A 16,068-nucleotide genomic window follows, 5' to 3' on the forward strand; every position below is an offset into this window, starting at 1 on the left:
GGCAGAGAAAAGATTCAAAGCAGCCCTGCGGAGAAGGACTTGGGGGTGGTGGTTAATGAGAAACTGAACATGAGCTAGCAGTGTGCACTCGCAGCCCACAAAGCCAACCGGATCCTGGGCTGCATCAAAAGAAGCATGACCAGCAGGTCAAAGGAGGTGATCCTGCCCCTCTACTCTGCTCTCGTGAGACCTCACTTGGAGTATTGTGTCCAGTTCTGGTGTCCTCAACATAAAAAGGACATGGAGCTGTTGGAGCAAGTCCAGAGGAGGGCCACGAGGATGATAAAGCTGCTGGAGCACCTCCCGTATGAAGACAGACTGAGAAAGTTGGGGCTGTTCAGCCTGGAGAAGAGAAGGCTGCGTGGAGACCTCATAGCAGCCTTCCAGTATCTGAACTACAAGGATGCCAGAGAGGGACTCTTCATCAGGAACTGTAGTGATAAGGCAAGGGTAATGAGTTTAAACTTAAACAGGGGAAGTTCAGGTTAGATAGAAGGAAAGAGTTGTTTACAGTGAGGGTGGTGAGGCACTGGAACAGGTTGCCCAAACAAGTGGTAAACACTCCATCCCTGGCAGAGTTCAAGGCCAGGTCGGACAGAGCCTTGGGCAACACGGTCTAATGTGAGGAGTCCCTGCCCATGGTGGGTGGTTTGGAACTACATGATCTTACGGTCTTTCCCAACCCAAACCATTCTATGATCTATAATTAAGTTTGCTTATAAAAATTCCACAAGAAGGATCTTCCCATTTTCTTCTGTCCAAACAAAAATTCCAGTAACAAACATAGAAACATTTTCATCTATCTGTTCTACATATTTGAAAGGTAAGAAGGAATAACAGGGATGGAAAAAAAAATAGTTTTTCTAAAAAAAAAAAAACCTGAACTCAAAAGTTTCTTAGAAAAAAGCTACTTTGAGAAAAAGTCACAATGATATTTTTGTATAAAATCTATTTACAATGAAAACCTAGGTAAAAGTTTTATTATTGACAGTGATAGAAAAAGTATAACAATGGATTACCTGAGGTACCAGATTGTAACTTCTTCACAAAAAAACATAATTTTATAAATTTTCCAAGTATTTATAAGAAAACCTGTTTATTTTTTAAATACATAATATTACTTTTTATCTTTGTTGCTAATATCACAGTATATCACTGGACCTTGATTTGTTAAAAATCTGATTTTTCACACTTTTTCAAGGTTGATATTTTGGGGGTATTACACATCTTTTCAGTTTGTTGGAATGAGAAGATTAAGTAAAGCTTTGATTTCTAGCACCTTTCTCTTTCTGGTTGAGGAATTAAATAGCCTGAACTCTAATTGAACTCAGTAGGAACGAAATTAAAGCTCAATGAAAAACGAAGCTGTGGTTCCAATGGTCACTGCAAAAATTTACTAAAAGAAGTTCTTATTCAGAATATAAGTTTATGGTAAAGCAAAATATTTATATAATTTGGGTTCACTGAAATGCAATGTTTTGATGCTTTATTTGTGACACATTTTCTCAAAAAAAAATGAAAGTCTTAGAAAAAAAAGTTACTTCAAATCATGAAAAGAATGCTGAAAATGGCCATATCAGATGATAGCTTTTGAGACTCAAAGCAATAGATTTGATAAAATACAAATAATTTCTCACTCAGAAGAGCTTACTGCTGTTAAATCCGCAACTTATGTCTGCAGATTTGAGAGAAGGAAGAAAGAAAAAGGTTGTGTCCTAGATGCTTCAGAGCATATATTCAAATCTCTGATTTAGCTACTCCAAATAAAATTAGCAGTGTGCTTTTAATCAGTTCCACCATGTAAGTGAATATATTTCCCTTTAGATAAACAGATAGATAGACGCATAGACAGACAGAAAATTTCGTGTTTTTTGAGTCTAATGTTGACTGAAAAGCACATTTCATATAGTTTAACAAATAATTAGAGAAAAGGATCAGGAAGCTTTCATTACTAAAGCAGAGCCATAAATCATTCAACTAATTACAAGACCATTCTTCTTTCTTAAAAGAGTTTTAATTAACCTAGTTTATTTAAAAAAGAAAAAAAATAAAAGGAGGAATTGAAAAATTAAGGGGAAAGAAAACGGAAGCAATGTTGCAGTTTCAAACAGATGCATGAATATAATCACTTCACACTTTGACATGGTGGTTTGCCATGATGTGACCTAAAACTACCTTGACCTCCCTGAAATCAACATTTTTGCATTGAAATGAAACAACAGACATGCTTGTTTTGATGTATGGCTGTGTGACATATTATAAATATTACATCACATAACCACAGAGGATGTCAATCAATAAAGAATTTTTTCAGACAGCACTAAATGAACCATGGGTTCTTGCCTCTGAATGGCTCCTTTAACGTGCTACTTTTGCTTAAATGACTAATAGCAGACATATTGTCAGAAAACATATTTAAAGTGAAAAACAGTAAGCTGTAGAAATATCGTTCATTTTTTAAGCAATCCTCTAGTGCAAATGTCACATAAATTTACACAGAGACAGCGTTTTCAGACTCTCGCAAACTGGATAGTAGGCATACCCTCCACTTAAGTGTGATAGCAGTGGGAATATATTTTATTGAATCTAGGCTGCTCTAACTGGTGAAAAACAAAACTCTACAGGTAAACGAGATTCAAAAGTTGAATCATTAGCAGGTGAAAGTATTTAGGTTAAAGATAACCTAGAAATCCAGCTCAAAAATTTGGAACAAGGAGAAAAGTATATCCACACCCAAGACAGCTGTGCTGCTGTTTCATCCTACAGCATTTCCAAGCAATAAACTGGTGCATGGAATTAATGCTATTTCCCAATAAACCTGCTTTTAGTCTCTGCCACTTTGTATTGTGTTATACTAACTCCTTCAGCAGAGTTTGGATTACATGGAGATAAAATTGGTGGTTTATTATATAACTCTGAATACTGCAGGCGATCTGCTAATAAAAAGTAAGCTCAGGCTCTGCAAAGTTGCAGCATGGTGACCAGTGCTGCTTAGCTCTGACTTGCCTCAGACAGCCATTTTCAGCTGATGTGAAAAGTACTAGCATATAGAGACTGAAACCCTGGATCAGATGTGAGCAAGGAAAAAGAAATCCAATTACTTTTTTTTTTTTTTAATAATCACTTGCCTTAAAAGTTATAAATAGAAAAATTATGTCACTTCAGCAGATATTCCACAGATTTTGGATGTATACTTACAGTCATCAGGCACATCTTATTTTTTAAAAAATAACCCTTGTAATTTTTTGCAACATTTCAGTTGGATCAATTGGACATATGGTATTTTATCAGGCTTCCATATTAAATTCCAGCTCATTAAGATGACATTATAGAGATAGTTTGGGGGGGGGGTTATTTTAATCTAAATACTAACCACTCTGAGTAAAGCAGCACAACATAGAAGTCCTTTCTTCTATGTTCTTTAATAGTGCCTTAGAGATAATAGTGCCTTTAATAGTGCCTAGAGAAGAAACTCATCACCACAATCAAATGTTAGCAGAAGACCATGGAACTGGCCGAGTGTAGTGATTGGGTTTTTTTTATTGACTGTCATCCTTTGTGTATGTTAAGTGTTGCCTTAAGAAAGATAGGCTTGTAAGTAGGCACCTATGAGCACCCATATTCAGGAAATCCTGTGCACACCTGCTCAACTCAAACATGTGCAGCATTGAATGTAAAGCATTAAAATATTTTTTGAAATGGGGTTCCTGAGAGTGATCTCACCAAAATAGGGTTACTCAAATTCCCAGGTGTTTCATTGCAGAATATGAAACAATGCTTTCAGAATAGAGTACAGATTTTGTTTGAGACTCTGAGTTGGTTTTAGTTCAGTATTTTTCCAGTAATAAAACAAAAGAGACATGCCTTATCATATTTACAAGCGGAAACACTAACCTGTACCTCTGGTAGTCATCTTCATCTTTCTCTTTGCAGACCAGTTCATTTGGGCATGCCACGTTTCCAAGCAAACTGAGATACTGTAGTGAGGGCACAACTTCAGCCAAATGGTCCAAAAGGCTTTCTAATTCTGTTATGTTTCAAAGGTTGCGGGTTAAGGATTCAATGACATTAATGAAAAAAGCATTTAGAATTGTACCACTCGTGATATAAACATACATTTCAATAACTGACAATCAAATTTAGTATGGCATTTGGGAAAATGTCACATTAATTGTTCCAATGGCAAATAAGGATAAACTTCAGTCAGTTTTTTGGCATGAAATGAAAGAACTTGGCTGGTTTGTCATTCTTTTCTCCTCCTTTCTTTCCTAGGTGGTTCAGTACAAAACATTAAAACTTTGACAAAATGATGGATGCTGTGCAGTAAAATGGCTAGCAATTGCTGGAGCCATGAAACTTTTCCAGCATGGAAACAAACAGTTTCACAGCACATTCATCACTAATATATTCAGTTCACTGGAAAATGAGTTTAAAAAAAAAAAAGGGGTGGGGGAGACAAAAGTCAAACGACACAACCCACATTCATTCCCACCATATAAAATCAAAAAGTGCCACAGCAACACATTTGTAATTACTCAATTAGTATATGTCAATTAATGCTTCACTAAGTGCAACTTAAAGACTTCAATGTTAGAAGTATTTTATAGATGAAGCTTTAAAGTCCTGTAAAGCACAATTTTTTTCATTAAAATAGCCTTATATTTTGGTGTTCATGAGGCTTTTAAACTATATTCCTCAGAACATAAATAATGATGATACACCTTTGATACCGTAAACTATGTTAAAACTAACAAGCAAACAATAGATAAACTATCTTTTAACCACTGCAATATTGGAAATCACAGCTTAGGTTTACACATAACAATATTCAGCCATTTGCACACTGTTGATTGATCAAATAAAGTAAATTATTTTCTTGAAATACAGTGTGACAGTCTCCAAGGCTCAAACTATACATTTTTATTTACTTCAATTTACATACAAAGAAAGAAGTGTGATTCTCAAAACAGATGTCATGCATATGCATGTAAAAAGTTTTCAATATTTAAAAACTGACTTAGACAATAGTAATAAATAATTCAAAACCATTAAAGGGCATTTAATCGCTGTGGTTTTATCCACTCCTACTGTTAGAGACCACAACTATTGTTTTAAATCCTCAGTTCACTTGTGTTGTTATTATTTATACTTGATTTATGTGTTTCTGTTATCTTTGTTATTTTTAGCTGATGGAATTTGCTTTATTTCTTCACCTCAATATCTTAAGGGCAACAGAAGCAATACAGAATGGAAAGAGCAGCTTCACTGTTAAAATTGCAGTCTTCCTTTTACAAGCCTTAAGTTTTATTTTATTTCCAAACACACAATGGGTTAATGCTGATAATTACAAATATTAATATATGAAAATAAGTGTATCTACACTTAGAGTTAATGTTCTGTCCCATAAGGTATAATACTCAAATACTGTGCATGAGGGAGAAAAATGAGGGTTTGAAATTAGTTCTATGAATTAATTAAAAATGCTAACTTTTAATTTGGCAAAGCCACATTATGGAATGTTATATGCCAGCAAGTAATCAACCAAACCCTAAGAAAAATTGTCTTTTTGTAGCACCATCAGATATAAATGATTTTTGGTAGCCAGGATGAATTCTCAATTAAAATCTGGTGTTAAATCTCATATCTGGACCTCAAGCTTATACATAAACTTTTTTATGGCTCTATCAGGAAGTATGTGACTGTGATGGGAAGGTCACAAGCTGTTTTTCCACATCTGTTCTAGTGAAAGGCTTTTTAAAAATTTCCTGAGACTGTTAGATACGTGCTTGAATCTGGCACCCTCCCTCAGCCAGGAGAAACACTTAATTTCTTGCAGGATGACTTAAGTTACAAAAAGGGTCCCTGAGAGAAATAGTTCATTATTACAAAAGACAGTTATTTCCACAACAGCAATCACACATGGGGGTTAGCTATTGAAAGGCTTAGATTGTATCTGGCCATTACCTATCAAAAGGATAAAAAAACCCCAAACCAAACAAACAAAACCCAAACCAACTAACCAAACAAACACAACAAACCACCACCCAAACTTTTTGCCTTTTCTACGGACTAAACATGCAGAATTTTTACTTGGCAATTCTGTAGAGCTTTTTCAGGGGTAGAACCTTTTCTCTTCAACAATTTGCTGACAAGTCTTCTAACTCCCATCTGACCATGCAGACTTAGGGGCAAATATCAACATGTATTTAGATATACAATGATGAAGAGCAGAGTCAGCTTAGATTTGCAAAAAGTATGAGACTGTGCATCAAAGTCCTACAGAATGCAGGGAAAAGGGAGACACGCCAAATTCTCTACAAGCTTCAGATAAATAACAGTATTTGGTAAACTGCATCTCAAAACTCTAAATCTCCCCAAATTTGGAAATTAGTGTCTAGATTCTAATTATCTCATATCTAAGCCCTGAGCACTGATTTTAGATGCAGGAACACCTCCCTAAAAATTTTCACAGACAGGATGACTAGGAATCTCACACAGGCTTCTTACCATGCAGTTCAGTGTGAGACTCTCCAGGCCTTTTGCCATTTACTCATGTCCCTCAAATGAAATAATATTTAGCAGCCTAGCATTATTTCCATTTCATTTGCAACAGGAACAGAAATATGTGCACAGGACAAACTCCAAGAATCTGACATAATCACCTGAAAAGTAGAAGGTCACTAATTCACAGAAAAGTTGAAGCTTTGCAGGCTTGGAAAGCCCCAAAATATTAGGGCACCAGCAACATCTGAGAACAAACCAACCTATGGCTTATGATAGTCAACCTTTTTTGTGAAAGAATCAGCAGTTACATTATAAATAAAATAATTAAAAATTCTGTTCTGGAGGCCTACAAGGAATCTAGAGAGGGACTTTTTACAAGGGCATGAAGTGACAGGAAAAAGGGGAATGGTTTTAAACTGACAGAGGGAAGATTTAGATTAGATATTAGGAAGAAGTTCTTTACTGTGAAGTTAGGAAGACACTGGAACATGTCTCTGGAACAGTGTGGATGCCCCATTCCTGGCAGTGTTCAAGGCCAGGTGTGATGTGGCTTTGAGCAATCTGGTCTACTGGAAGGTGTCCCTGCCCATGGCAGGTATTGAAACTACCAACCCAAACCATTCTATGATTCTACGATGTAAACTACTTTTTCTTATCCCTCTTAACAATAAAACAAACAGCAAGGTACAGATTATTTTTCCAAGAAACCCCATTTACCTGCCATCACAGTTATTCTTTACAAAGCATGTAAATTATATTCCATTCAAATTCTCATGATTGTTTCTCAGAGATGAGTCATAAGTCATGATGCAATTCGGGTGTACTGTTTAGTTAATTAGCATGTCATACTTATTTTAATCACAATACTGTAACTATATGATGCCACCAAAAGTGTAAAGGCTTTTTAATACAATGCTAGGAAAATACAGAGGGAGAAAATCATAAGCAAGTCCGAAACTTTCCTGCCAGTTTCCTTTTTACAGTTTATTGTGGCAGCCTAAGGAGTGTTATATTGGTGCAACCAGAGTCAAAGAGTTGCAAAATCCTGCTGTGCCATTTCTAAGATCAATTTCAGTTCCGTTTTCTCCAAAAAGGAAAGATACAATTAAATGCACGGACAGCGCTAGTTAAATTTAAATTATTTAAAATTCTGTGACAACAGTCTTGAACTGATCTTTCTAAAGTTACCATTTCACCAGGTAAATAGGTAACAGTGATGCAAATACTACACTAAGGTCTATCATTTGAAAACTGGTTGAAAGTGTCACTGTGATGACAATTAAAGTGCTTTAGCGTAATGATTCTGCCTCTTAATTCAAAAGTGTCATCACTACCAATCTCTTGATGCCTTTTTAACATGTATTGACTAAAATAAAAAATTGTAATAAAAATTTTAAACTCTTCAGCTCTTTAGATCACAAGCTGAATCATTCATTCTCAGCAATTATACAGAACAATGGCCCCGTTCAAAAACACAACCTGGCCTCCATGAATAGTTAACAGAAACATACTAGACATACTTTAAAATCTATCTCATCAAAAGACTATACTGACTTCCTGCACTATTCCTAGATTTAAATCTGGGAAACACTAATATTAACTTTATTATACCTCCTCATTATGTTACACTTATGTATACCACACATGAATATTTACAGTAGACTGTTCACAGCATACATATGCACAAGCACACACAACCATGTCACCATATTTTCTGTTCAGAAAAACAAATGCTACCAGCCACACCAAGACATTAGCAATATAATTACTTGGAAAATAAAGCACTATGGTGGGTCCAGTTAAGATGCAGTGCAATACAATTTTTTGCAAGTTTTATGTAATCAAAAATATCCTGCAAATAAGAATGTCCTGTCTTGTCTATTTTCACTCATTATCTGGTACCCAATACCATAGTTTCTGAGGTTCTCCAGTATACAAAAAGAATAAGCAAAATACAAAACAAATTATGTATCTTCCTTCTCTGGCTAAGAATTAACTTTCTATGCAAGATCATAATATTTTTGTGTGTTTGTTTTGTAGAACATCCTATAGCCTGCATTAAAATTCTAGTGCTAGCAGGACTGTCGCTCATTACAAGCCCTACAAGGATTAGTTCCACAGTATTCCAGACTACTAAACAAAGAAGGATTGGTGTGATTTAAAAGTTACATTGTCCCTAGAAAAAATTACATTTGAACAACGTCAAAGTTGTAAACTCCAAGTGGATAGCACAATGCTACTTTGCTTAGTCAAAGTTTAGGAGAACCTCCCAAGCAGGGACAGAAATTTTAATGTTGACCTGTGTCTTGTGACAGCCAGCATAATAAAATGACCATTCTGTTATACTTCCAAGAGGTTGTGTAGATTCACACAGAAACCAGTGGATGATGTCTTACATGTTTCACTATTCCAGACCTCTTAATTCTCAATGGTCTCTTTAGCTGTGTCCTTTCACTAGTCCCTCCAGCATACACCCAGGGTATAGATGCTGCATGAATCCTTTATAGAGAGTAATGTAAGGGTCCAGCTGCTTTAAATACTGAGGACTAATGCTGGTCATGCCAAAACTCCACACAGCTTCCTCTCTTATTGGTATTGTTGGCATAACCATATGCACGGTTTTTGTTCAGGGACAACTGCTGGTCAAACCTATGTAGAAACACAGCCTTTGCTAACAGTTTCTAAATGAAATTATTTTATGTAACTATATAGAAATGCTATGCTAACATATAACTGTCCAAGCAAATCTATACTTATTTACTATCTCACCACTCTATTACCTTTTTTTTCATATAGTTTGAAGTGTGCAAGAGAATCTGGGATTTCTTTCTGTAACCTTTTTCTCTGCCAGCAATTTTTACTAGTCACACACTCAAATACATTAACTTTATGAGAACAGTAACCACTCTTGTTCTCTCTCAGTGCTTTTCAAGTTGCTCCACCATTTTCTTTCAAAAAGTTCTACACAGTCTTTTCAAATTTTTAGCCATCCCACTTCCCAAAAGAGCTTCAGGAAAGCTTTCTGTGTTAATGACCTTCTATGATTACTGCTTTTGGAAGTTCTCAGAAGCAAAGTGACAAAGTAAAGAGCAATCAAAATATTCAAAATAATTTTTAATATAAAAATTCATAATTTTCAAATATTCAAAATATTTTTGAATATAAAGAAAATATCAGAAATATCACACAGAATTACAGACCACCACATAGAAAGACCCCAAACTGCCATTCAAAAGTCTTATGCCAACTAACCAGCTGTCATATAAATGCTTCAATCAACCTAACATTAAAACAGATGGATAGCACTTCCACCAGAGTCGTAAATGAACAAGGTATCTATATTTATTCTCATTTGAAACATTTGCTTCAATTAAATTTATCACAAACACGATGTAGCAATCACAAGCAAAATAGCCTTGAAGCAGAAGTTACCAATTCTCCTCTGAATGCAGTGTGAAAAGATCTTTGCCACCTGAACGCTTTTCCATTAGAATGTGCTAGGTCTTCAAGGTTGGATAACCACAGAAATAGCTTGCAATATGCAAGTATACATTTTCCCCTTCTCTATGTGCAATAGATGTCACGCACAGTCATTTGTATGCCACTTTCTGGCCTGAACCCTTTCTGGTAGGGAGATAAGGCCTTGAGATAAGGCCTTGTTCACTGATTTTAAAGCCATTTTGCTCAAGAAAGAAAAGGTGCGGCACAGGCTGTAATTAACTAAGTCCATATATCTCATGGAGAGCTTCCTGCATACTGAGTACTTGGGGAAAAAAAATCCCTTTCTGCCTACTGGAGCAGCATTAGTTTTCTGTGTGTAGCTAGAGCTGCCAGTGCTTTTAGGGGTATTTCAGAAAGTCCATGGTTCCAAGGCTGCAGATTTGAAGACCAGGTTTCAACACAGTTAGGTACACAAATGTGAGAAAAAAAAGAAATGTTTCTATTCCTGTAACCAAATTATATTTGTGGTTGACTAGAGACATCCATCCTGGAACCATATGTCCCTTTTTTTCAAGGTTTACTTTTGTTTGGATTTTTATCTTTTTTTTTTTTTTTAACACTATTCTGCCCAAATATTGCTTAAGGTTCCCAAAGCAACACAGAGATGATCAAGAATAAAGCAGCAGCTCACCATCTTTAAAAGTTCTGACATATGGAGTTCAACCAGTCTGAGCATTGTTGTAGAACAGGATAAGGAATCATCTGGACCAAAGATTACCTCCTTCTTCCATAGATGTTTGGCATTTGGCATTAGATGTTTACATTACTTAATTTTTACTTCAGGTACACTTTATTCTAGAAGAAAGATTTTTGGCTCATCAGGTCCTGCGGTTGTCTAACAAGCCACACTCAGATTTAGTCAAATCCACAACTGTAGCATGGAGAGCTCAGAAATATATGCAGAAAGACTGCTCTGTGTGTGTGTATATATATATATACATATAAGCTGACCATTTCAGCTTAGATCTTTGTTTAGTGGAGATAGGGAACTGTACATAATAAGAGACAATCTATGCCTTTAAATTATTCATTCAATATTCATCAAGTCTTCAGCACTTAACGTAATGAGATTCTGGTCAGACTGGGACTTCTAGGTCTTCAAGCACTTCAGGACAACGCAGGAACAAGCACAAAGGCAAAATAAGCTATAATCTAGAGTTTGGGGGTTAAATAAAACTGTAACTGTTTTAGGCATTATGTTGAGACCTTTGTGAAGACAGATTATACCACAAATACATATTGGTACATTTTTCAGTTAAGGTACTCTATCCATGCTGTTTTCAATTGCTCAAGAACATATGCTCAGATCTGAACCATACTGATAATTTACCTTGCCATAAGTAACATATATACTACTAAGAGCATTATGTCCAGCCCTAACTGATTTTGGGTTTCTTCTAAACAATTCAAATCTAGACCTAGATTCAGTATCTGAATTTTACATCTACATTCAACACCTTTATTCTAAACTAATTTTGTTATCAGTTCTTGAGAAGTATATAGAACATATGTTTAATGGATGACCAGCTCAGTGGACTAATAAAGAAATAGAGCTTTTACTTCAGAGAATCACAGATCTCATTCATTATCAGACTTGTCTATTTTGAAGTGAGGCAGTGAACACCATCTGATTTTCAGCACACAACACAAATAATATTTGACAAATTATAACTGCTACCCTTTTGAGTAGTTTTACCAAATACTAAAAAGACTGAAGTATAAAGGAAATTGAAATGCCTATACTGCATAGTCCAACTGTAACCCCAGCCATGACCAGCACACTGAAAAGTCATGACACCTCACACTGATGTAACACACACAGAGGAATAAATCTATTTAGAAGTTCTGTGACTAATTCTTAGTATCTAGTCAACACACTGAAAAGGAGAAATGAGGCTTCCCATTACAAGCATAGGTGGTTGTAGTGATGAGTGCTCTTCCAAAACCAGATTCCTATCTACCATCCATCATAAAATCATAGAATAGTTTGGGTCGGAAGGGACCTTAAAGATCACTCAGTCCCAACCCCCCTGCCATGGGCAGGGATACCTTCCACTAGACCATGTTACTTCAAGCCCGATCCAACCTGGCCTTGAACGCTGCCAGGGATGGGGCATCTACAACTTCTCTGGGCAACCTGCTCCAGTGCCTCACCAGGCTTTTGTAAAAAGTCCTTCTCCCTATTTTTTAGGCCTCCTTTAGGTACTGGAAGCTGCTCTAAGGTCTCCCTGGAACCTTCTCTTTTCCAGGCTGAACAACCCCATCTCCCTAAACCTGTCTTCATAGGAGAGGCATTCCAGCCTTCTGATCATCTTTGTGGCCCTCCTCTGGACTCGCTCCAACTGTTCCATGTCCCTCTGTGTTGAGGCCCCCAGAGCTGGATGTAGTACTGCAGGTGGTGTCTCGTGAGAGCAGAGTAGAGGGGCAGGATCACCTCCCTCAACCTGCTGGTCACACTCCTTTTGATGCAGCCCAGGATATGGTTGGCTTTCTGGGCTGCAAACGCACACTGCCTGCTCACGTTAAGCTTCTTATCTACCAACACCCCAAAAACTTTCTTGGAAGGACTGCTCTCAATCCATTCTCTGCCCAACCTGTAGCTGTGCCTGGGATTGCCCCAACCCCAGCATAGGACCTTGCACTTGGCCTTGTTGAACTTTATGAGGTTTGCACTGGCCCACCTCTCAAGCCTGTCGAGGCCTCCCTGGATGGCATCCCTTCCTTCCAGTATGTCTGTACTGCTTTCTGCCACCCATTGTGTCTGACAGAGGAACTAAGGTGATGTGTTTTCCAAAAGTAAATCAGACTTTTGTGAAAACAAACATAAAGTACACATGAAAAAAACATGTTAGAAACACGTAATCCAATACTGATATTGATAACTATCCTTTCTGTATTACAGCTATATGGATTGCATTTTAAAATAGGTTACACATTACAGAAAAGTTGACATATAACACTAGGAAACTGTTTTTAAAACAGTAATATTTAAATTTGCTCCTTCCACTTCTAGTAGAAAAAAATGGTAGTGGCCTAACTGTAACTGAAATACTCAATGCGTATTTGAAGAAAAAAATATTAGACAATTGTTCTGAGTATTTACTTGGTTTAGAGATAAGCTTTCACATTTGCAGCATGTATCCAGACATTATGTTATGAAGGACCAAATGTTATTTACACATACAATGCCATGCGATAAGTGAACCATGTATCAGAACTATCAAACAGGATCTGGATCAAAATTAAGCCAAACTAAAACAAGAAATAGCAAAGAGCTCAGTAATAACACGGGATACTCTCATATGAGTTTTAAAGTTTACGTGTTATTCCAGTTTTCACAGGGGGCAGTTTGGCTTTTTGTTTTTTTTCATGTCTCTCTGCCCATATGTATATATAATGTCGATATTTATGTATACATGGTAATATTTCACCAGTTGAAGTTTTGTTTCAGATGAGTATTCTGTGCTCCCTTGTGTCCTTCCTGTAGTGCAACTGTCATATACAAAACAATCTTTCCTGTGATGTATTTCATTATTCTATTAAATGTACATTTTTATATGAACATTTTTCAAAGAATTCTATAGACAAAGCATTCATTAAAAGAAGTGGTTCAAGTTCAAAAGAGATCTTTTTCAAATATATATCCACACTGGAAACAGGAATCTGGAAGGTCCCCATGCTTCTGAAGACTGTTGTATCTTTCCTATAAGAGATCACTACTCCCTACAGCTCAAAATGTTAATGATGGGCAGTGGTTATTTTTTCTTCTCTGGGCATTTTGTATACATTAGGTGTTTTACAAGCATTTCTGCAACTCCTTTACTAAATTATTGTCAGCACACTACAAAATGTATAGGTTATTCCTCGAACGGGATAGTTCAATAGCCTCAAAGCTCTAACTTCATAGTTTTAAGATTGAATAAAAAAAAAAATAAAAAATTCCAGAGTAGATCAAATCCTTCTTATCAAGTTATCATTGACTTTGAGAGCTTACTCACTTGACAACAGTATTTTAAGTATGTCTGTGATAACCAGCAGAAACTCTTTAAAGAATACTACTGACAGGGTAATTTTTTCCCTCTGATTTTGTTCACTGTGTTCTTATTCAGTACACCTGCCTGCCTTTGGGTAAGTGCAAAGCTCATCCTTGACACCCCCTCGAACAAATATACTCACATGCTCTTGGGTCGTATGGCCAAATTTGTATTTCATGCTTTGTAGGAAGAGATATGATGCACCAGACATATCACCACCCATAGCATCAGCAAAAATGTTCCTCTACATTCTTTATCAGTTCAGATTTTACCATGGCAGCAAACAATAAAATAAACAATAAAAGCAGTTACTCGAATCCAACCCACAGAATCCTGGCATTAACCAGAAATCTAGCCAAATACCTAGTACAGTAATGATTGTTACTGCTTAAGAGACACTCTTGGCAAATTTCCAGGGTGCCGAGAATAAAAGTTACTCTGCTGATTTCTGTTTATTTATAGAGTCAAAAAATAAGTGCAGAAATCATAGAATCTGCAGTTATTTTTATTCTCCTCAGTAGAAGGATTTTGCTTTAGTAGGAGGTAAATTGCTCTCTGTTTACTTTGTCTGTAATAAAAGCCTGCAGTTGAGCAGCCTTGTCCTTATGCTGCAATTACAAGGAAAAGGCTTTCATGGCCTGTGCTCTAAGACTCTGCAGGCCTTAGCTGGCCTTTTGGCAACAATTTGATTGCCCTTCACTTTTGTAAAACCATGTATTACATGAATCTCCAGAAGGGTCAAAGTATGGGAAATTATTTAACAATCAATTCCATGCCCAGCTCTTGCAGATAATTAGTTTTTACAGACCATTATCTATAAGCCTACAGACTAGGGGCTCTGATTCAGCAGAGTACTTAGTTAAATACTGAAATATTTATTCTGAATAAACTTAAGCAGGCACTAACTTTGGGCATAGGGAGAAGTGACTATCCATCTAAACACTTTAATGTATCAATATCTTGATTTGGACAGTATTTTATATAAATCTATACAGAGTTGGAACACCAAGAATACAGTGACTTGCATTTACAGCTGCAGTTGCATAGCAGCTAACAAACAGTGCATATCACTACCTTCATTAAAATAGAGAAAAGTATACATTTATTGTTGTTCGTGGGGATTTTATTATTTTTTAATTTTACTTTAATGTTGTAAGAGCTGTATAAAAACTTAATAGCGTTTCACTGCACTCGCTTTTCCACTAGAGGTCAGCCTGCAACAGAACCCCAAGCAAAACCAGGAACTGTAGCACACTGGTAGCACTGACATTATTTTCTTTCTCTATTTTATCTATTAGAAAGATTTTTTCAGAGCCATAACTTAGATCTCTCACTAAAATGGAGCAACACGAAGATATAATAGTGCATTTCATTTATGAATGACCTATAATAAATTACTATGAAGTATTCCAGGTGCCAAATGAGAGAATGCTTTGTCTGCACATGAACTGTATTTCACATACTTTAATTTGGCTGACACATAAAACTCATTTGACATTTTGCAGGTACTTCTTTGAAAGGATATTTGGTTCTTGTTGAGCGTTAAGGTATGGAGGTGGGGTAACTTGGGTAAGAGAAGGTCATTTCCGAGTAGATTGTTGTCCAAGATCAGCTCTTCCAAGTAACTGAATGTTTTCAGTCCTTCTAGTGACCTGCAAACGACAAAGGCAATAGGAAAAATGATACTCCACTAAATCAGAGAGGCCATTATGAGCTGAAATAAATATTTTAACCTTCCCTTGCAGAAGTGGGAATAGTTTTGGTTTGGGCCTGTCAGAAGAGTGAATGACAAGCATTAGTGGCAAGGGGAGTGCTGGCACTGCAACACATCCTTCACATACTGGCAGGATGAAGGATGGGGGTCACTTAGTGAGTAGCCAGGATCCAAAACAAAAGGCTTCAGATATGGGGCCTGCAGGATGAATTTGTCAATGTCTTGTGCCTTGAGGCACCCAGCCTCGCCTGACCCTAACCTCCATTCCCAAGATAAATAACTCTGTCACAGTTCACCTTCATTCCCTGGACACAA

General features: G+C 36.6%; 1 protein-coding gene across 1 annotated transcript in view; it reads right to left on the minus strand.

Annotated features, from left to right (window-relative positions):
• Positions 1 to 15,729, minus strand: part of LOC104409534 (chromosome unknown open reading frame, human C10orf11) — a gene marked incomplete at both ends in the record, with an annotated part of 25,864 nt that extends 10,135 nt beyond the window's left edge. The window contains 2 exons of the mRNA XM_010019433.1: positions 3,895 to 4,034; positions 15,565 to 15,729. Of these exons, the coding sequence (XP_010017735.1) occupies positions 3,895 to 4,034; positions 15,565 to 15,729 (305 nt within the window). The remainder of the gene's footprint in view (positions 1 to 3,894; positions 4,035 to 15,564) is intronic.
• Positions 15,730 to 16,068: the final 339 nt, after the last annotated feature.

The sequence above is a fragment of the Nestor notabilis genome, unplaced genomic scaffold (genome assembly GCF_000696875.1).
Source record: "Nestor notabilis isolate BGI_N333 unplaced genomic scaffold, ASM69687v1 scaffold6548, whole genome shotgun sequence".
Lineage (NCBI taxonomy): Eukaryota > Metazoa > Chordata > Aves > Psittaciformes > Psittacidae > Nestor > Nestor notabilis.